Genomic DNA, 21,278 nt, shown 5'->3' with positions numbered 1-21,278 from the left:
CCATTCCATCTTTCGATAGGGTCCAACCCCTAATTTTAATCGGGTCCGATTATCCGACTCTGATTACCCCTAAGGAGCCCATCAGATTGGGACCAGCGGGCTGACCCGTCGCTGTACGCACGCAGCTTGGTTGGGTCCTCCAGGGACCAGATGGATTGCTCCCACATCAGGTATCCTCCCCACAGTGTTTGTTCACTTCTCTTACACCACTACGAGACCCCATTTATCAACATGTCGAGCGACTCTGGCAGCTTGATGCCCTTCCATTTCGCAGCGAGAAAGTGATAATTCGGTCTAAACAGGATCAGATGGCTGCAGACATGTTGGAGACCAGGACGCGACGAGTAGACGTTGACGGAGTCTGGCGCTACGCTACTCCACTCCTTCGTGCTCCAGACGCTCCACCGCTGAAGGGGGCGATGGAATCCGTTCTGTCCAGCCTCAGGAATACTGAGAAGCGCCTGAGCAGAGACCCTGAGAGGGCTAAGGTGTACGACGCTGAAATACAGAAGCTCCTTGATTCAGGGTATGTTGTCAAGGTACTACCAGAAGGCCAGCACGTAGACGAGGAGTCGTGGTTCATACCACACCATCTCGTGCAGCATAACGGCAAATACAGGCTTGTTTTCAATTGTTCCTTCGCATACCAAGGTGTCTCCCTTAACCAGCAGTTGCTACCAGGTCCTACCCTCGGTGCCTCACTGCTAGGAGTCCTCCTCCGGTTCCGGCAGTACGCAGTCGCCATTAGTGGGGATATACATGGTATGTTCCACCAAGTGAGACTCCTACCCGAGGACAGACCCCTTCTGAGGTTCATTTGGAGGAGCATGCGCCGCCAGGACCCATCAGACATCTACGAATGGCAAGTCTTGCCTTTCGGCATGACCTGCAGCCCCTGCTGCGCTACCTTTGCACTGCAGATGCATGTTTGCTGCCATTTCGGTCGGGAATGAGGATGTGTTGCAGTCCATAGAGCGAAGCTTCTACGTGGACAACTGCCTACAGAGCCTACCCACTGTTGAGGAGGCCAAGCAACTAATCGACAAGATAAGGCATCTCTTAGCCTCTGGGGGCTTCGAGATCAGGCAGTGGGCCACGAATGTCCCCTCCGTTGTCCAGCACCTGCCAATTAAGGCCCGTTCAGAGAATATCGAACTGTGGTTACAGCAAAACCATTCGGACCCGCTGGAGCCGGCTCTTGGCTTAATGTGGCACTGCCTAGAAGACAGCCTGGGCTACAGAAATCGTGCATTAGCAGAGCATCACCCGACCATGAGGTATATCTATAAGGTCTTAGCAACGCAATATGATCCCTTAAGGTTCTCCATTCCCTTCACCACCCGAGCCAAGGTTCTTGTCCAGAGGCTCTGGACCAGACCGAGGGATTGCGACGATCCGAATCTTCCTGCAGACCTGCTGGAGAAATGGAATACGTGGGAGAAGGAGTTACCTGGTCTCTGTAAGCTCCGACTTCCTAGGTGCTATCTTCCTGTCGACTTTGATGTGGAGGAATCAAGATTCAGCCTACATGTTTTCGGTGATGCTTCGGAGGTTGCTTATGGATCAGTGGCTTACCTCCGTGCCGAGAAGCAGGGTAAGATCCACACTGCCTTCGTTATGGCTCGCTCTAGGGTGGCCCCCAAGCGGCAGCTGTCGATGCCACGCCTCGAGCTGTGTGCAGCACTGACCAGCGCCCAGCTTGCACAGTTCCTCAAACAGGAATTGACCATTGCCATAGAGACAGTGACGTTATGGACCGACTCGACTACAGTACTCACCTGGATCCAGTCCGAGTCCTGTAGGTACAAGGTGTTCGTCGGGACGAGGGTGGCGGAAATACAAGAGTTGACCGAGCTCCACTCTTGGCGGTATGTTGATTCTTCGAATAACCCGGCGGACGACATTACCAGAGGGAGGACGCTCATGGAGCTGGCGAACTCTGACATGTGGATTCGAGGCCCAGGATTCCTCCGCGAACCACCAGACCGATGGCCAGCCAAACCCCTTGTAGAGGCCCAAGAGGATACCTCAGAGACAAGGAAAGCTGTCTTCTGTGGATTAGTTGCAGATCATCGCAATCTAGACATGCTTGATTCAGCTCAGTACGCTTCTTGGAGTGCCTTGGTCGATGCGACCAACCAGTCTCTCTATGGGATGGCCGCCCAAGATCTGAATAAAGAATCCTTAGATTACAAGCATGCGGAAGCGCTCATCTTGAGCCAATGTCAAAAGGATTCCTTCCCAGAGGAGTTCAAGGCTTTAAAGTCAGGGAACCAGGTGCCCACAGCCAGCCGTCTAAACACGCTTGCGCCTGAGTTCGACCCCGAGTTTAGCCTGATTCGTGTGGGAGGTAGGCTACGGCAATTGGATAGCTTCAGCGAAGCCGAGATACATCCAGTGGTTCTAGATTCCCACCATCAGGTGACCAGACTCATTATAAAGCGCTTTGACGAGCGTCTACTCCATCCACGACCTGATAGGGTCTTCGCAGAGCTACGTCGCCATTTCTGGGTTCTAAAGGGCAGGCAGGCCATCAAACGACACCAGAGAGAGTGCGTAGAGTGCCAAAAGTGGAGAGCTAAGCCGACTCTACCTATTATGGCTGACTTACCCTCAGCTCGTCTGCGAATATATAAACCCCCCTTCTTCTCCACCGGAGTTGATTGCTTCGGGCCCTTCATGGTCAAGATTGGCTGTCGCCAGGAGAAACGATGGGGTGTCATCTTCAAGTGCCTGACGAGCAGATGTGTTCACCTCGACTTGCTCAACAGCATCGACACCGATGCATTCTTACTGGCATTAAGACGCTTCATAGCACGTAGAGGAACCCCGTCTGAGATCTTTTCAGATCAGGGGACTAACTTTCGGGGAGCCGAGACAGAACTGAGAGAAGCTTTCAAGGAGATGGAGCCCAGACTGCAGGAGCAGCTGGCTAGCTACCAGATCACCTTTAAGATGAATCCTCCCGCCGCACCCCACTTCGGAGGCGCATGGGAAAGGGAGATCCGATCAGTAAAGTCTGCACTGCGAGTAGTAATTGGGAGCCAGTCTGTGCCTGAGGATGTCCTGCAGACTGTACTGATCGAAGTAGAAGGTATCCTGAACAGCAAGCCCTTAGGATACGCTTCATCCGACGTGGCGAACTTAGATCCGGTTACCCCCAATCATGGGGCGGCGAGACGCCTCACTTCCCCAGGTGATATACACCCCTGAGCCCTTGTCCAGGCGTCGTTGGCGTCATTCCCAGACTATCGTTGATCACTTCTGGTCTTACTTCACAAGACATTACCTCCCAGATCTTCAGACTCACCAGAAGTGGCAGCGGGTAACGCCAGATCTAACTGAAAACACAGTGGTCATGATAATCGACCCGCAGCTTCCCAGAGCCCAATGGCCAGTTGGTCGAGTTGTCAAACTGGTCCCCAGAGCTGACGGACACATTAGGTCAGCTCAAGTACAGATCAATGATCACCTATACTTACGACCTGTGGCCAAAACTTGTCAGACTTCCGGCACTTCCGGATGGAGGTGACACTGACCCCAACGACTAGGGAATTTACTTTTAGACATATTAGCTATGCTAATCTGGGGGCGGCTGTTCTAAATTCCCTATGTATCTTTATAGGGAAGGACCTTTATTAAGGACTTTTATTATGAATGTATGCCGCTAGTTGACGTTGGTTTCCGCTAATCCGCTTTACTTTCACTTTCCCAGTCGTTTGCTCCGTTATTTCTTTAAGTGTTAAATGTGGTCTCTATTCAATCACGCACAATAACACTTTTTACACGAGTCCCGTGGTGGACTAGTATCAATACCCCTACCGATCTATTAGTCCCGTACAATTCGATAATAACACAATCTGAATTCTATGATACTGCTTCTACACTCAATTAAAGTACTATAACTGCTATAAACCCAACTGAATACACAAATAGTAAATTCCAGTCTAAGCGTGTCCTACTATTAGCTACATTGTACATGGGCTACTGATTGGAAATTATTTATTACAAGTAGTATTTTTATATTTTAAACAAATTCATGAATAATTATCTTTAAACTATCACTAAACATGAATTTCATAATAAACTCTTCAAACACTGAACCAAGGTAACCAGTGAAATAAAGATGTGGCCCCTTTAAGAATGAGCGCTTCCTCTTCTGAAGTGCATTGCAATGTGGCACAAGTACACGTATGAGCAGGTAGATAATTTTCTGTTGCTCATTAACTTGTTATGGTTAAATGGGTAAGGCTGTTGACAGTATGACGTTTATGAAAAACAGTTAAGGGTTCACCTTGACTTTAAACAACTGTGAAACGCCACTACAAACTGACCCCACTAGTGAGGTGTGCATCTCAAGTCAAAGTCACCTTTATTTATATAGCGCCTTTAACAATACAGATTGTGTCAAAGCACTTAACAGTATCAAATTGGAGGATAGAGTGTCAGTAATGTGCGCATCTGAAAGCGATCCGCTCGCGGTTAATGTAGAAATGAATGCCCACAGAAGATATTAAAAGCATTGGAGATTTCGGGCAAATAAGGTAATCCCCAATTCACTTAACTGTTCTAAAATCCGCAATGCTTCACGTGAATGCTAACCAGCTATGTAAATGCAAGGCAATAAACACATTGGCTGCATCTGCAGCATGAACCAATCAGCTTGTGGCAAGTCGTTTAACTCTCTGAATACCATCAGTTACGTTAACAACCCGTCAGTCTGCGCCATCTAGAGTTTCATGACTGAACTACATATATATAATCACATCACAGGACAAGCATCAGCACATCACCATCACTGATCATCATTAAACCACCACATCATCACATCACTATCACTAATCATCATCAAACCATCATCACACACATCAGTACATCACTATCACTGATTCATCATTTAATCATTTTGAAAAAATCACAGGTTATTACATAAGCAAACACCCATCACTCACAGTGAAGCCCAGCATCTTGTAGTCTTTAGTGTAGATGGCTTTCCTCTTTTCTGTTCCACTGGGATCATTGTCTCCATCAAACGCGATTCTTCTGAGTTCAAATATGATATCTCTTTGTGTCTAAATATAAGAGAGGTAAGAATATAACAAGAATATAATTTTAAGCACATAATTCAAGCTGTCTGAATTAGTTAAAAGAAGACAATTTTCCTGTGCATCTTGGTAAATGTTGCAGACAATTCAGCAATGTTTTACATTTTATGCCATGAGTATGCTGGTCAAACAGTGGCTATGAATATATCTGAAATTTCATGTAAGGGATATTCTACAGTCAGTCAGTTAGTCAATTTCCATCAATACAATTTCCCAAAATTGTAGTTCTAACAACTACTCACAAACAGCATCAACATGTTGGAGATGGAACTTCAGCTCTCCAAATGTAAGGCGCTTTCTCACCAGAGAAACATTTTCATAGTTCCTAGAACAATTGGCGGAGGTTCCCGCTTTTTGGCGTGTTTGCACCACAGGAACTGGGAATGGATTTAGTTCTAGGAACTCTGTTTGGGAAAACTAAATTAGCTCCTGCTTCAGAGTAGGGTCTAAAACAGTTCTATAGGAACTATCAGTGACGCAGTGTACACTGATTGGCCAAACGCATACGAAACACCGGCTACTTTTATTTACTTATTTATCTATTTTTAAAAAGCCATGTAAACACATTTACTCCACGACCATGGAAAACAGCGATAACAGCATTTACCTGTTGATTGCAGCGTTGTGATCTTTTCTCAGCCTCGATGATAACACTGCAAGTTGTCATAAGAGATTTAGTCAGATTTTCGTGCTCTTTTAATCGCGTAAATTGTGCGTTTACATTCCATCTCTGTTATAACAAAACCCACGACAAACATCAAAAACAGCTCCGAACGTGGCATTCTCCATTTACCGGTTGTTGTTTTTGTTTGTAAATGCCGCAAATAAAGACATCACTATCTGACATTCCTTCCTGCTTCAGAGTTCCTGCTGCTGGTGCAAATGCAACCAGGAAAACAGCCCAGGGTGAAATTGGTTCTCTAGTACCCACCCTGCTGGTTAGTTCCTAGAAGTAAATTCCTAGAACTACGCAGTGCGAAAGCGCCTTACATGTAGTTAGAAGCATATTACTTTTTAGTATTACATGTAGACACAAGCTCTCACAATTGTTGCAGATACCGTTTTTTCAACTGCTTACACACATTTTCAAAACTTTGCCTCTTTTTTCAAAATTGTACACACAAATTCAAGTGCACACACAAAAAGCAAATGCCTCACATCTCTTGCAAAATGAAGCACTGCATTCAAAATATCACAAACACATTTCAAAAACAAACATTTGCAAACAGCTTTGCCATAATATTAATTCCTGTTAGATTTGTGTGTTACATAGAGAATTGTGTTGTATTTTGCAAAAAGTGTTATTGGAATTTAAAAACTGAGTCAAAGGCTGAGAATTAGTGTACGGTTTTGCAGATTTTTTTATTGTTGTTGTGAGAATCAAAACTCATCACCAAACACCAATGACTTGTATAGACACAATAAGGACAAAAGTGTTGGGACGCCCCCTTCTTTAGAACAGAAGAAGGCACTAACAAAACTGCGGCAACAAAAATGGAAACATAATTCATGTATTTAAAAATTGTATTTCAATCTCTGTTGAAACAGGTTTGGACGTGTCTAAAATGTCAGTACCCTTATGTACAAGTCATTGGTGTTTGGTGATGAGTTTTTGGCACAAGCTCTGCATATAAAGTCACACCAGAGGAGTTCAGCTGGGATCAGGACTTGTCTTTCTGCAGACCAGTCAAGTTCTTCCACACTGACTCAATCAATCATGTCTTTTTGAACCGTGTCTTATACACAGAGACACTGTCATGTTAGAATAGAAAAGGGTTCTGTCCAAACTGTTGCTATAACATTAGAAGCACATTCCTAGAATATCACTATATGCTTAAACATTAAGATTTATACTCATAGAAATTACTAAAGTAGTCAAACCTGTTTGTTAGAAGCAGGTAACCCAATACTTTTGGCAATATAGTATATGTTAATACCTTCTTCCTGCATGTCATGTGCAGGGCTCTATATTACACATTTTCAAGGTTTACATACAGTCTGGGGAGAGTTGTACTTCCTAATTATTGCAGGTTTGCATATAAAGTTCAGTGTTTGTTGTCCCTTGACAGTATGAATCTTACCACTTACAGTGCCCAGCTCTCCCAGACTAGTCTACTAAAAGTTTAAATGTCCTTGTTTCATCTTTGTTTTATGTGGCCGGCTGCATTTACTGATATAGATAGGTTTCACTCTGCAAACACTTAACTCTTCTGGTCTGCACTACTTAAACTGTCAACCCAATAAATACATTTATTCACTTGAACCATACATTCTGTTCCCTCTCTAAATGTCAAGTCAAACATTTTCAGACTTTAAACAATTGTCAATCACTTGCCTGGTCATTTGGGTCCATTTTGGTCATCATGCGTTCCTCCAGAAGGTTGAAGGTCAAAACCTGAAGCACGTACAGCTGATGTGCCATTTCAGCTTTGACTGGTCGATTACCTCGGATGATGTGCTAGAAGGCAAGTTTAAAAGGACAGACCATCAATGCTGTTACTCGCAGAGGTGTTTCCTAAAACAACACTCTCAATATCGCTATTATCAAAACTATAAACTGGTATTTCTATACACACATCAGTTCTGGCATACGTTCTGTGGATAAGACAGATCTGATCTGTATTCCATCAAAAGATGCTTATTGAATATTGATGAAAAAAAAAAAAAAAAATGTACTAAAAAAACATGCAGTGAAACATTAGCCATGAAAAGCTGTGGCCATAATTTTTGCTGCTGACCTTGCTGTGCATGCATTTGCAGGAGTTTCCACATCACACATAACATTTACATGAGAGCATTTAAATGAATCATGAAAGGTGATTTACTAAGGTTTGCACTGGTCAATTTACTGGTATTTGTGTCATTATTTAAAACCCAAAAAAGCATGTCTTGACCTATTCTGCACCACTATTGTTAGTCAGCCACCTGCACTTGATTATCATCTGCTCTGCTCAGTTGCGACCCCAAGCTAATTAGCGCTGCTCTTGGTAGATTGTGTTGGTCATTATGGAAATGATCTGAGTCCGTGTTCTTTAATTTGCTCATTGTCAGTATATCAGAACTTTCCACTTTCATCCAAGTTTATATGGGATTATAGCACTTTCGCACTAATATGCCCTGTTTAGTAAATCTGGCTCAATAGACAGTTGTCATTACTTAGTCAACTCAGTTTGGTTACACTTTTTTTAAGTGTCGGTTACTGTGTAATTTTACTATTATGTATAGAATTTACAACATGTGCTTCCTATAGGGTTAGGATTAGCATTAGTGTTAGCTGCTTGTAATTATGTATTATTTATTGTTACTGCTATATTAAGTACATGTAACATGTAACAAGGATATTGTAAAATAAAGCGTTTTCAATTACTGCACTGTTCATTTACTTTTACAAAAGAATTGCAACAATTACAAAAATGTGTGAAAGGCCAACTTTTAACTTTTGACATTGGTGTAAGGCAAATGAATCATCATCACTTGTGATATACATTGCGATTAATAGAGACTATTATGATTTGTCTGTCTGTGGTGGTGCGTGATCTCTATAATGACAATAAATCAACTAATAAACAATCCTATTTCTTGACAGGGTTAGCAGAATATGAAAAAATGCATGCTGTTTGCTGGATTTATCACAGGTGAAATCACAGCTGATTTACACCATCGCTTTTGCATCTGTGTGCTCAGAATCTGCAGTTCCTCATTAGCAGAAACATTTAGCAACTCTGTCTAGAATACCAGTAACAAAGGCAATCTGATGGCATTATGTATGGATTTACACTTACATTGAGTATGATGCCACGGAGGTGTTTCTGAGCCAGTGTACTCGCCATCTCCTGCCATAAACACACACATAGATCACACACATCAACTGCTCTGTGAATGTCTGAGCCAGACTATCACCACAAACACACAGCACAGACAGAACCACAGCAACAAATACACAACAAACTATTGAGAGTTTTTAGAGCATCCAACAAATTGATTAATGCAGAAAGTCACATTGTTTAATTCCTGAATGAACCTCAATTTTGAACAAATATGGACTGTATGTAACATGGGGTTTGGGTGTTGTTTGTGTTTCTTGTTTATTGCTCTTATGACTTTTATTTTGGAGTTTAGTAATGGTTCCTGTCTAGTCCTGTGGTTCCTTTGCCCTCTTGTATTCCTGCTATTGGGTACTTTGTTCATTGTGTAAACATATGAATAAACGTATCCCTCACAGACTCACTGAATGCTACAGATGTATGTTACGTTTATATGTTATTAGATCTGTTACACTTGTGAATGACGGTCTGGGAACACATCGCTCAGGTTTGTGTCATTCCTGATGTGATTGGACCTTTCAAGCACCAGTGAGTTGGTTTGTGTGTGTGTTCACCTGGCGTCTGTCCTCTGGGGTTTTGAGGAACAGGGCGTTGATGAGGGCTATGGCATACGTCTGGATCTCCTGATTGGACCTGCAGGGATGATCGTACACACACACAGTTAGAGGTATCTTGCTCTTGAATTCCAACACTTCTGGACTCTAGACCATATGTCACTCTGTCATGTCTCCAGCTGACTGGAGCTCGACCTCAGGAGACGAGAGGGCCACGTTCAACTGGCATCACCACCACCATCGTTGAAGGTACAATACAATTACGCAGTTTTGAGTAATGAGCTCTTGAGCAAAATAATTAAAAAGGGTCATGAAATAGAGAATCAATGTTCAATGTTATTTACCCATAAGAATTTACTTTACAACTCCCAGGTTAAAATATGAATGAGTGCTTTCTACCCTTCTGAAATGTCCAGATTTGAAATCAAGTACTTAACAAGTGTCATTGTCTTATGTAATTAAGCAGGAATGTTCTGAACAACTCCTGGCTGTTTATCAATCACAGGAGTGATACTGCTGTTGGATAAAAATGTTGAGTAAGACCGTCAAACTCTAATGTGCAGGGACCTGATGAAGACAGACAGAGACGTAATGAAAGAAACAAAATGACAACCAGGAATACAGAGAACAAGAACAAAGCGAACAGGATCAACAGCAACCTTTACATACAACAACTGACAAAGCAACAAAGGCTATACATGCATATAAATAATCTAACAAGACCCACCTCGGTGTTTGGTAAATTACTCAAAAAAGTAATCAAATTACTAATTACTACTTTAAAACTGTAATTTTATTACATTACTGATTACTACATTTAAAAAGTAATCAGATTACTAATTACTTTACTGTCAAGTTACTTTCAAGTTTACTTTTCAAATGATCAAACCTAAAAAAATACACTGCAAAGTGACACTCGTGGTTCTTTAATTAATTTAATATTGACTGAAAAATTACATAAGTATTATTTGTATATGCTCGCAGTATCAACAAAACTTAAAAACAAAGCAATAACAACAAAGAATGCGATGCGACATGGCTTAATCCAGCGGAGGATATCATTCTTTTCAGGATTGTGGACTGTTTTGTGTGTGTTTTGCTCCCCGTGTGACCCAGTTTCCCCATGTTAATTGTGTTAATTTGATCCCAGGTGTGTCTCCTTAGTTCCCTGATTATCCTGTGTTTAAAAGCCCCAGTCCTTCTATGAATGTTTGTCGGTCATTGAATTGTCCGCCTTGGTCGGGCGTCGACCCGCCATCGCCTCTGGACTCCTCTGTCTGCGCCTCGTCGCTCCGTCCCACCGGCTCCGTTGGGCTCCTTCCTCCCTCCAGCTCCACCTTGGTCCTCAGTCGCTCCGACTCCGCCGCGGATCTCCGGGTCTCCGCCTCCACCTCGGTCGCCAGAGCCCTCAGCTCCAACCTGTCTCCCCGGATCCTCGGCATCCCCCTGGCTCGTTGGCTCTCCGTCTCCGCCTCGGGCTCCTCCACCACCTGCTCCGCCGCCGTTGATCGGCCCCCTGGAGTCGGCGGCCATCGCTCCTCCATGGCTCCTCCCTCCGTCGGCTCCACCGTGGGCCAACTTCACGGCTGTGGCCTGGGTCCAGCTGAGCGTCTCCTGCTCCGGGTCCCTCCTGTCTCTTCCCTGGCTCCTCCCTCCTTCGTCACCGCCTTGGTCTCTGTCTGCTGGCCCCCTCCCGGGTATCCGTCCTCCTCCTGAGCCGCCTCCCTAGTTCCCACCCTCCCCTCCACTTTGGATGTTTCTACGGTGCGAGGACGCACCTTCCGGGAGGGGGGCGATATGTCAGGATTGTGGACTGTTTTGTGTGTGTTTTGCTCCCCATGTGACCCAGTTTCCCCATTTTAATTGTGTTAATTTGATCCCAGGTGTGTCTCCTTAGTTCCCTGATTATCCTATGTTTAAAAGCCCCAGTCCTTCTATGAATGTTTGTCGGTCGTTGAATTGTCTTCCCTGCCTGTGATGTGTTTCCTGTGCTTCCCATGCTCCCAGTTGGATTAAAGACTCTCGTGTTTGTGAACTCCTCGTCTCCTGGTCTCCGTGCTCCCGGGCAGAGTGTGACAATTCTGACTTGTCATTTATTTTTTACTTATATTAGTGCTGTTGTGACAAGAACTTGTACACCTTCACTTGTTGAATTTTCCCAAACTATAATGCCAGACTAAGATATATGTGCAATCGAGTGCAACATTTTGAAATACCTTTCATTGCATCTAAACGTTGTAGGACTCGTCTGCATTTTATCTCGCATTCTCCGGTGATTTATTAAAGGGCATACTGACGCGCATTTTTACTTATTTTTTAACACTGCATTTGTAACTTAAGTAACGTAATTTTATTGACTTTAGTAACTTTAATCAAATTACATAAATGTAAAATGTAACGCATTACATTACTGTGTTACCAGAAAAAGTCATTAGAATACAGTAACGTTACTGTGTAACACATTATACCCAACTCTGACCCACCTGATAATCAAAATTACAAAGACTACAAACAAAACAGCAAACAGGAAGTATCCCTTTTGAAAATGAACCATGATTTTGCTACACTAACCATAGTTTAACCATGGTATTTGTAGTGGAACTGTGGTTATACAAATGGTAATCAATATGCCAAAATTTAAAGATACGGCAGTGCCATGCATTTTGTCCTCAGAGGCAATGCAGGTCAGTACATTTAACACCATTAAGACACCAAGCGTATCACTGTATGAGTGCTGCTAATAAATTCAGTACATACCAACATATGAGAAGTAATAAAAGCACTTTTAAAATAATATGCTAAAAGTTAAGCAATTAAGCAAGCAAAAGCAATTACAAAGCAAACTGTTGCAGACGTTTTTCTTCTGTCTCGGGCACAGCTCACACAGTGCTTGCCATCTCAAGTATCAAAACAAACGACGCTGTAAAACAGAGCGTGGATGTGGTGTGATGAGGTTAGCCAATCATAGCAGTGGTCGTTTACTTCCGTTTCTGAAAGAGCCGCTTCAAATGGAGTCCTTTCCACGTGAAAGTGAAAATGAGGATGGAATTTTGTCATTTATCAATATTAGATATATATATACTAACTTTGAGAAACTAATCTGAAAGTCTGAAACTGCATGTCATGACCCCTTTAACAGTCCTGTGATGTTTCACTCTAGGTGTCCAGTCAGACGCGGCCCCGTCCACCTGTCAGTTCGTGAGTGTGTGTGTGTGTATGTGCGTGCAGGAGAGAGGCACGTGACCTGCGCTGTGGTGAGTGTGTGCGTGTGTGTATGTGCTCACACTTGCAGGTGTGCGATGAGCTGCGCCACAGTGGTCTCCTGCGCCACCCGCTGGTATAGGCTGTGGCTGTTCAGCACCATGCTCTCCAGGATGGCCAGTGAGCGCTGCAGAATGGACACGTCCACCATGGGCTGGTTCACGTATCCCGCGATCTGTCACACACCACACGTCAATCACATCACTGACATCATCATTTACCACATCAGCTGCAATCTTCCAGACAATCTAACTGAACACTGACAACAAATTCATTTCCTTTTGGGGGTCAGTTTTTTTTTTTTTTTTTCTCTTCAGTCACTCACTACATTTGAATTTATTTAATCAAAAATACATTGAAAATAGTGAAATATTATTCAAATGTAAAACTGCTGTTTTCTATGTGAATACTGTATCTGTTAAACTTAAAATCAGTGCTATCAATCGATTAATCGCATCCAAAATAAAAGTTTGTTTACATAATATATGCGTGTGTACTGTATATATTTATGTATATATATAAATACACAAATATTTACATGTATTTAAATGTATATATTTATATTCATATAATTTATATAATATAAATATATTTAATATATAAACATAGATTTTTTCAGAAATATATACATACATTTGTGTGTATTTATATATACATAATAAATATGCACAGTACACACACCTATATTATGTAAACAAAAGCATTTATTTTGGATGCGATCACTCCCGATTAATCGTTTGACAGCACTACTTGAAATTGATTGCTGTGATGCGCAGCTGAATTTTCAGCATCATTACTCCAGTCTTCAGAGTCACATAATCTTCAGAAATCATTATAATATGCTGATTTACTGCTCAAGAAACATTTCTGATTATTATCAATGTTGAATAACAGTTGTGCTGCTCAATATTTTTGTGGAAACTGTGATACATTTTATTTTTCAGGATTCACAGATGAATAGAAAGTTCAAAAGGGCCGTATTTATTTGAAATATAAATCTAACTGTAACATCATAAATGTCTTTACTGGCCCATTAGATCAATTAGTGTAGCCTTGCTGAATAAAATTATTAATGGCTATAAAATTATTGTACTGACCCCAAATTTGAATGCCAGTATATGTGCAAATTATTAGTTGAACTGACTTATTAAACTAGATTCAAATTACATAGTGATTGTGAACTTTAAATACAGTAGCAGCACTTATCCATGAACCCCCATTATGCATCAGACAATCATCTAGAAAATACTTTTTCCAATGCAAAAGCTCAATTAAAACACTAAGGCCCGGTTTCACAGACAGGGCTTAGACTAAGCCAGGATTAGATCATAGTTCAATTAGGACATTTAAGTAATTTTTATAAACATGCCTAGAAACAAACACTACTGGGGTGCATCTTGAGACAAAACAAAGGCCCTGATATATTTTAAGATCAGTCAGTGCAAGTTTATTTCAGTTGAAACAGCTCAGACTTGCATTTTTGTCTAAGACTAGGCTTAAACCTTGTCTGTGAAACCGGGGGTGAATGTATTCAATTAAATCCTGAAATAATGCATGTACTGAAGAGAAACACATATGAGACCAGTTTCCCATTTTCAGAGATTTTCAAGATCGAATTCCAGTAAAAGTCAAATGTTTTTTTAATCAAAGCAGTTGAGAAAGGCTGCTTTAGAAAGAGACATACATGTTAAATTTGTTTTACTTGCCTGTTTGATAAAGGACACAGAAATCAGATCCCAGGACACGATGCCATGATCCATGAGCTCCAGAAACGCTGTGAGAGTGAAAGCCAACATCTCTCCAAAACTGCAGACATAAAAGACAAATCACTCTGCAGCAGCACCCAACACACGTCTGAAAACACAGACTGCAACAGATTACAGCACTGCCAAAACAGGGTATGCAACATATGCCACGGGTCCCAAATTGATACTTTTTACATAAGGTTACTAATAACTACAAGCAAAATTTTTAACAATAAAGAAAGGATTTTTTTCAATTAGATACAGTATGCAAACAAGTAATGGAGTAATGATGCTGAAAATTCAGCTTTGATTTACAGGAATAAGTGACATTTTACCAAAAATTCACATTGCTTATTTTTAAATTCAATATGACTGTTTTAACTGTATTTTTGATCAATTAAATGCAGCTTTGGTGAGCAGAAGAGAAAAACACTCTTAGTGCCCACAAACTTGTGAACGGTAGGTAGTGTACATATTCATCAGGAGGCAAGTGCTGTAGTATTTTTGTGATTGGTCTGTTACGTATGAGCTGAGCCTCAATCAAGCCAAATATGGACAGTCGCAAACCCCTCACAACTGTGTGTAGGACTCGTACTGCGTGCCGCTCTCCACCAGCCGTGCCAGCGTCGCCAGGCCTTCCATGTTGATGAACTCTGTGGCGAACGTGGGGTCAGCAGAGAGTTTGGCCAGCTCTTTCAGAGCCTCCAGACGCGCGTCAATCCCATGAGACTGGATGCGCTCCAGCAGCTGTCGAGCCGCTCGCATCTAACACCACAAAACACCAGTTAGGCTGGTTAGCATCAGGTCTACAGTGAGTCTACACTGCTGATCTTCATCTCAATCCAGCAGAGGGTTTTGTGATTGCGGTCAGACTTACAGGAGAGATGGCCAGTCTTAGGATGGTGCCGTTTTTCATTTCACCGCGGCTCTGAAACACACAGACACATGGAGATCAATCAAACAACCGCAACACCTCACTAGAGCTTTGTGTGTCTGTACACAGTATATCTGGCTTCATGAACACAGCCAAAAAAACCTTCCCCAGTTATAATATTTATATGATATGATATAAATATTGAGAAAGCGTGTAATGTTTTTATTGTTGTAGTTACCAATGTGAAAATAAACAATGATCAAAAGTCAGTTCTGCAAATCAGACACTAAAGCATAAGCATAATCTGTACTGGTTATTAAAGACGAGTATCAGTGGAGCTCCGGTAGATGAGGATCTCTGTGAGTGAGAGTCTGACCTGTTCAGTGATGTAGAGCTGTGGCCCGTCAGCGTAACGCAGAGCGAACTGCTCTGAACCCGACAGAGACCATCTACAACAAACATAACACTCACAGCATGAGCCCATAAAACCCACACAGACTGAAGTACTACAGACGGCTCAACTTTCTAATGATGATATAACAATCACCCTTGTGAGAAAATCAACTCTAAAGATGTGAAAAGTCTTAAACCACACATTATAGGACAGCGTTAGAAGATTTATTTAAACGCACATTCAACCATTAAGAAATTACAGTCATGTTAAGTATATTATTGTCATCACAATTGACATTCAAAAGCTGGGATTTAGTTTTATATAAACAATCATTGGAAAACTTATATTTAAAACTCATATTAATTATTTATAAGCTTAACTATAAACAAAAAAATGACAGAATTGTGAGATGAAATGTCAATGACCTTTTTTATTGTTTAGTTTGTGGAAGAAACAAAAAAATAGAGTTGCAAGATATAAATTCAGAGAAAATAAATAAAATTTTGCTTTTTATCTCATAATTTTAAGGGGGAAAAAAGTCACAAATGCCTCTTTTATTCCGTGATGGAAATGGGTTCTCATCATTGTGATTTCTGAAGTAAAATGAACAGAACGCTTCACATACTCGCACGTCTATCTGAGGGCAGGACTGCTTTACGATGAACAGGACGTGTGCCACACAAGTCCGTTTGTCATTTGTCAGCTAAGTTCTGATTTGTGATTTCTGATCTGTACATCTGATTTGTGTACAGTCAAGTTACAAATAAACAGAGAAAATAATCACTTGAGATTAAGCTTCATTCATTTACTGCATTATAAACGTATTCATTACTAAAATATAAACCGTACTTTAAAATGTGATAACCTGCAAAACGTTAACTTAAAGAGCTATTTCTAGCTGATTTAACCCATTAGGTTGATTTGGTGATATTAAATAATATTTATATTTATATAGTATATATAATATATTACTGGGACACAAAATAATTTCATGAGTATGCAAATCTAGTCCCAGGGTGATGTCCCAGAAGATGAAGGCTGACAGTGCACAATGAGTGAAATAACACTAGAGTTATAAAGAGAGAGAGCGAGTGAGTTGAGGTCAGGTCGGCTCATCTGTCTTGGCTTCAGGTTGTTCAGAGCTCTGTATGTTCAGATGGATGCCAGGGTGAATTCAGTGTAGAGATAGACTTACCCATCACACACTTCCCTAATGATGGACGCCAGCGGCTTCTTCTGAAACACACACACATTACACACTCTGTCCTGTGAATCTCCAACTGCACATAGTTTCTCCTCAAATGCTACAGCAATCACAGTTACTATTTTTACCTATAAACTCCCACAAATAAATGTCCTTCAAACAGGTTTCACAATCTCTCAGTCATTTATTCTATATCAGTATCTGTCCATGACACATTTTCGAAAGTATGTGCTGTGAGAGGAGAAAAAATCTCAGCAGGGCAAACAAAAGCGCCAGTTCAACAGCATATGTGTGTTAGTAACACTAGTAAACAGTACCTGGTCAAATTCAATGAGTTGAGCATTTGCACCGGGCCACTCGATGGCCACCTTCACGATGTCTGACGGAGGCGGCATGGCAGGCATCGGCCCTGAGGGGGAAAACACAAGCCATCAGCTCACATATCAGAAACCACACATTTAGAGCGCATGTTACACCTCTCTTCATCTCCTTGCACTGGCTACCAGTGGCAGCTCGCATCCAGTTCAAGACAATGATGCTTGCGTACAGAACTACTACAGGCTCAGCACCCTCCAACTTCCACTCACTATTACGAACCTACATCCCCTCCAGAAGTTTGAGATCTGCTAGTGAGCGACGCCTTGTGGTACCATCACAGAGAGGCTCAAAATCACTCTCCAGATCATTCTCGTTCACCATTCCTGGCTGGTGGAATAACCTTCCCACCCCTATAATGCTGGATCCCTGTCAATCTTCAAGCAACAACTGAAAACTCATCTCTTTCGGCTGTCGCTCTCTGCTATCCCATTGGTAGTCAATGCATCACTTCCCTGCTTATTTGCATATCTGTCACTTCTCCAGCGGGCCCCGAGTCTCACAGAAACTGAATGACTTCGGGTGGCTTTGTGGCTGTGAATCGCTGTCAGTGTGAACGCTGCTCGTATCAGTATGCCACACACTCGCTCCAGAAGTCAATGACTTTGACGTGTTTTCTTACAGCAAAGATGAATCTTTATCTATCTTTACTTAAACACTGTTTGTCATGAGCTGACAAAATTCAATATCATTTTTAATTGCAGGTGTGTCAAAAAAAGGATTATAATTACAGAAAGAGCACTTGTATTTCAACTCAATATGTTGATTTAATGTTTTAACCGACAGAAAAACATTTAGCTTTTAACTGCCAAGGAAAATATGCATATGAGTTTGCATATGGTTTATGAACCTCTCAAGCCAGTTTAATTGTCAGACTCTAGTAAAAGAATGTCTTTGTAGGGTTTCTCAGACAGCAATGATTTGATAGTGACTGTCAGACAGCAGCAGCAGCATTCGAATGCATCTTTAAATGACAGAAACGAAGACATGCATTTGCTGTGATTGGTTTTCAACTATTCACCACAGAGGAATTTTAGGAGAAACATCTGAGATAAACTGATATTAGCGAAACAGCTGTAAATTGCATCTTCATAAATTCATCCACTTGGTATTTCAATTCTTGAGTTAACATTTGAGTTCTTTTACCAAATTACCATGGTCACTAAACACGAAACATGTTTCTGTCATCGATGTCACGGCTTCTAATATCACAACTAGCCTGACAACTAACTAACCTGACTAGTACAGTGTGTTTTATTCTTGTAGAGGTCAATGCAATGTTATCTTTAGCGCTGTAGGTGTCGTGTAGATGAGTTCAGTTCAGCACAGATCCAGATCATGTCAAGTAACGATGAAAGATTGTTTAAACGACAAACAATGACACTGGCACACATGAACGTTACTTAATAATGGGCGTCGATACAATGCGAATTAAAATTGCACCGCTTTTGGTCGCGATTACACGCGTTTAACTCCGCAATCATCGCAAATCACAAAATGTCAAACTGAGAAATCCGCACAGAATCGACTGCTGAAATGCACGCAAATGGCGCACATCTAACCGAGACACCGCTGTCATGCAGCATCTGAGTGTGTTTATCGTGTTTATGATGAGATGTGTCGTTTTCATCAGCGCGATGTTCTTACCCAAGACGAGCGATGAAACAGCGATGGTGTGAGCTGCTGTTCAGATGGAGGCTGATGGGCGGAGTTTACGCCATCACATCTTCTTCTTCATCACCACCACACTCTTCTTCATTCTGATGCGCACATTCACCTGTTATAAAACTGATCGGGGATCCGCGCCAAATAATATAATCCAGTACAGAGAATCAGAGATCGCTTTAATCCGTCTGATCCCGCCCACACCTCGCACCAGCCAATCAGCACTCGAGCTGCAGTGGCCGACGCGATCAAGCCCCGCCCTATGATTCACTGCAGCAGCAGCATCAGCATCACTCCAGGACTAGATCTAGTTATGACTGGTTAACTCGAGACAGGTGGGTAGAGTAGCTGTAAAAGTACTGGAAGTATCAGCACTAATGTTAATAGTGACACTTCAGCTACTGATGACACGAAAAACCATAAACTACTGCTGAGATTAAAAAATATGCCATATGAAGAATGAGTGTAGTGTATTAAAATAAAAATGCAAATGTTGACCTACACAGAATTAAGTATCAGCTATCATGTTAATGATGAAAGTAATTCAATCACTGGATAAAGCCAGTCTATCAGTGAAAGAATAAGAATCAGTTATAAACCACAGCAGAGAGGAGACATCATTAGCACACACGTCAGATCTCTCTTATAGGAGGTAAAATGGCATTTTGGGGTGCATGTGAGGAGTCATGTTTCAATCACTCTGTAACTTATAGGGTACGACAACGGGGCTAAAGGCACACCTTAAGAAAAGAAGTGCTTTTCCCTGCACCTAAGTGCATAATTGCAGAAAAAATATATTGATATATTGAATTGAACATTAATGGAGCAACAGATTTTGTGTGAAAATAAATCATACAAGTCGTTTGTTTTGTTTAGAAATCGTATGAGGTGGCAAGGGGGGCCTTTTACTCCACACACAGGGTAAAAGGCCCACAGTATTGATACAAATACTTCAGCTATTTTTATTATTTTTTAATAATGTCTAAGTTAATACTTGTTCAAAACAATCACGTTAGCAAAGTGTGTACTATTTTCTGCTTATTTTGAAAAATAAAATAATTATTTGTCATTAAAATATGTTAATATATATATATATATTAAAATACAGAAACAATCATTTTTAAAAGTAAAGATTCTGAAACCATTGAAGGAGATCCCACAATAATTGAATATTTACAGTAGTAACAGCAAATTATATTTTATTATATGATATGATTAATATCATGTTTTTAAACATGATGGTTTCATTTTAATCATGGTGATTATCTCTAATATGGACACCCAACATAATATAATATATGATATTTACCATCTCACTCTAACCATGTCATGTCAACAAATGGAAAAGTCAGCCATCTATTAATTATCATGTTAATTACTGTGCGCTTTTAGCCCCATTTTTACATATTATTTCGTTATTTAAAAACTGTTGCTTAATCATTTTAAACAAAACTGAAAATCGTTAAGAAGACCTTTGTCTCAAAATGTATGCATTCATTTTCGGGGTTCTTATTTGCTACTTAAATCTACAACATTTTAAAAAACATGAAATATTAGATCAGGTAAGCTCAGAATCAACTTTGCTGCGCCGCGACTGCGTCAAAAATCAGACAAATATACACGTGCATCTTCAAAAGCGGATGTTTTGGAAAGTGCTACGCCACGTTTTTGTGCCATCTAGTGGTCTAGAGGACAATAATATCAAAGGTGCATTTTACCCCGTTGTACCCTACATTTAATTTAAAATACGTAGCCATCATACACAGATACATGCATGAAGTCTGGTTCATTGGGTTTGTAGGATGACATCATGACAGTTCAGCAGCTGTCTTAGCATAGACCAGCTGAACTGTTCTCTTATGTCACCCCTATTTCTTCATTGTTTTTATAGCCTTTCTACCAGAGGGGAGCAGAGATGGTGAAGGTTTTGGAAGAAACAAGGTGTCACTCATTCAGTGACCTTAGTTGGCTCATATACTTGTACGAATGTATTGAAGTGGTGTTCTTCCAGCGGAAGTCCTGCAAGTCAGCATCAAAACCTAAAATCTGAAGCCACTGGAGTGAGTTTAGTCCATGTTGGCTAGTTGAGGACCAGACATGTTTCCACATTCTGGATCATCTGCAGAGGTTCAAGTTGTATTCAGGCTGTCATAATTATTTCAAGATAATGTGACACTCGACACGGAGCTGTCCGCGTCCTTAGACTTGGAATTATGCATTTCTATGGCAACACTATCATCAACAAAGGCTTGCAAAACTCGTAATTACAACTTTAAA

General features: G+C 41.3%; 1 protein-coding gene across 4 annotated transcripts in view; it reads right to left on the bottom strand.

Moving 5' to 3' along the window:
• The window catches only part of LOC306856647 (engulfment and cell motility protein 2-like), an 83,685-nt gene extending 64,515 nt beyond the window's left edge, over positions 1-19,170 (bottom strand). The window contains exons 1-12 of one of the 4 annotated variants that reach the window (XM_079396005.1): positions 18,984-19,170; positions 17,279-17,370; positions 16,953-16,993; positions 15,740-15,812; positions 15,367-15,417; positions 15,064-15,254; positions 14,451-14,550; positions 12,768-12,919; positions 9,484-9,562; positions 8,888-8,938; positions 7,441-7,563; positions 4,953-5,072 (exon numbers count right to left, since the gene is read on the bottom strand). In XM_079396005.1, coding sequence (XP_079252131.1) covers positions 4,953-5,072; positions 7,441-7,563; positions 8,888-8,938; positions 9,484-9,562; positions 12,768-12,919; positions 14,451-14,550; positions 15,064-15,254; positions 15,367-15,417; positions 15,740-15,812; positions 16,953-16,993; positions 17,279-17,365 — 1,068 coding nt within the window. In that variant the 5' untranslated portion in view covers positions 17,366-17,370; positions 18,984-19,170. The remainder of the gene's footprint in view (positions 1-4,952; positions 5,073-7,440; positions 7,564-8,887; positions 8,939-9,483; positions 9,563-12,767; positions 12,920-14,450; positions 14,551-15,063; positions 15,255-15,366; positions 15,418-15,739; positions 15,813-16,952; positions 16,994-17,278; positions 17,371-18,983) is intronic. The other 3 variants (XM_079396006.1, XM_079396008.1, XM_079396007.1) reach the window with 3 other exon arrangements.
• Between the last annotated feature and the right edge of the window lie 2,108 nt (positions 19,171-21,278).

Source organism: Barbus barbus, assembly GCF_936440315.1.
Source record: "Barbus barbus genome assembly, chromosome: 37".
Taxonomy (NCBI): domain Eukaryota; kingdom Metazoa; phylum Chordata; class Actinopteri; order Cypriniformes; family Cyprinidae; genus Barbus; species Barbus barbus.
Note: the sequence above shows the minus strand (reverse complement) of the source record. Positions and strands in the feature narration are given on the sequence as shown.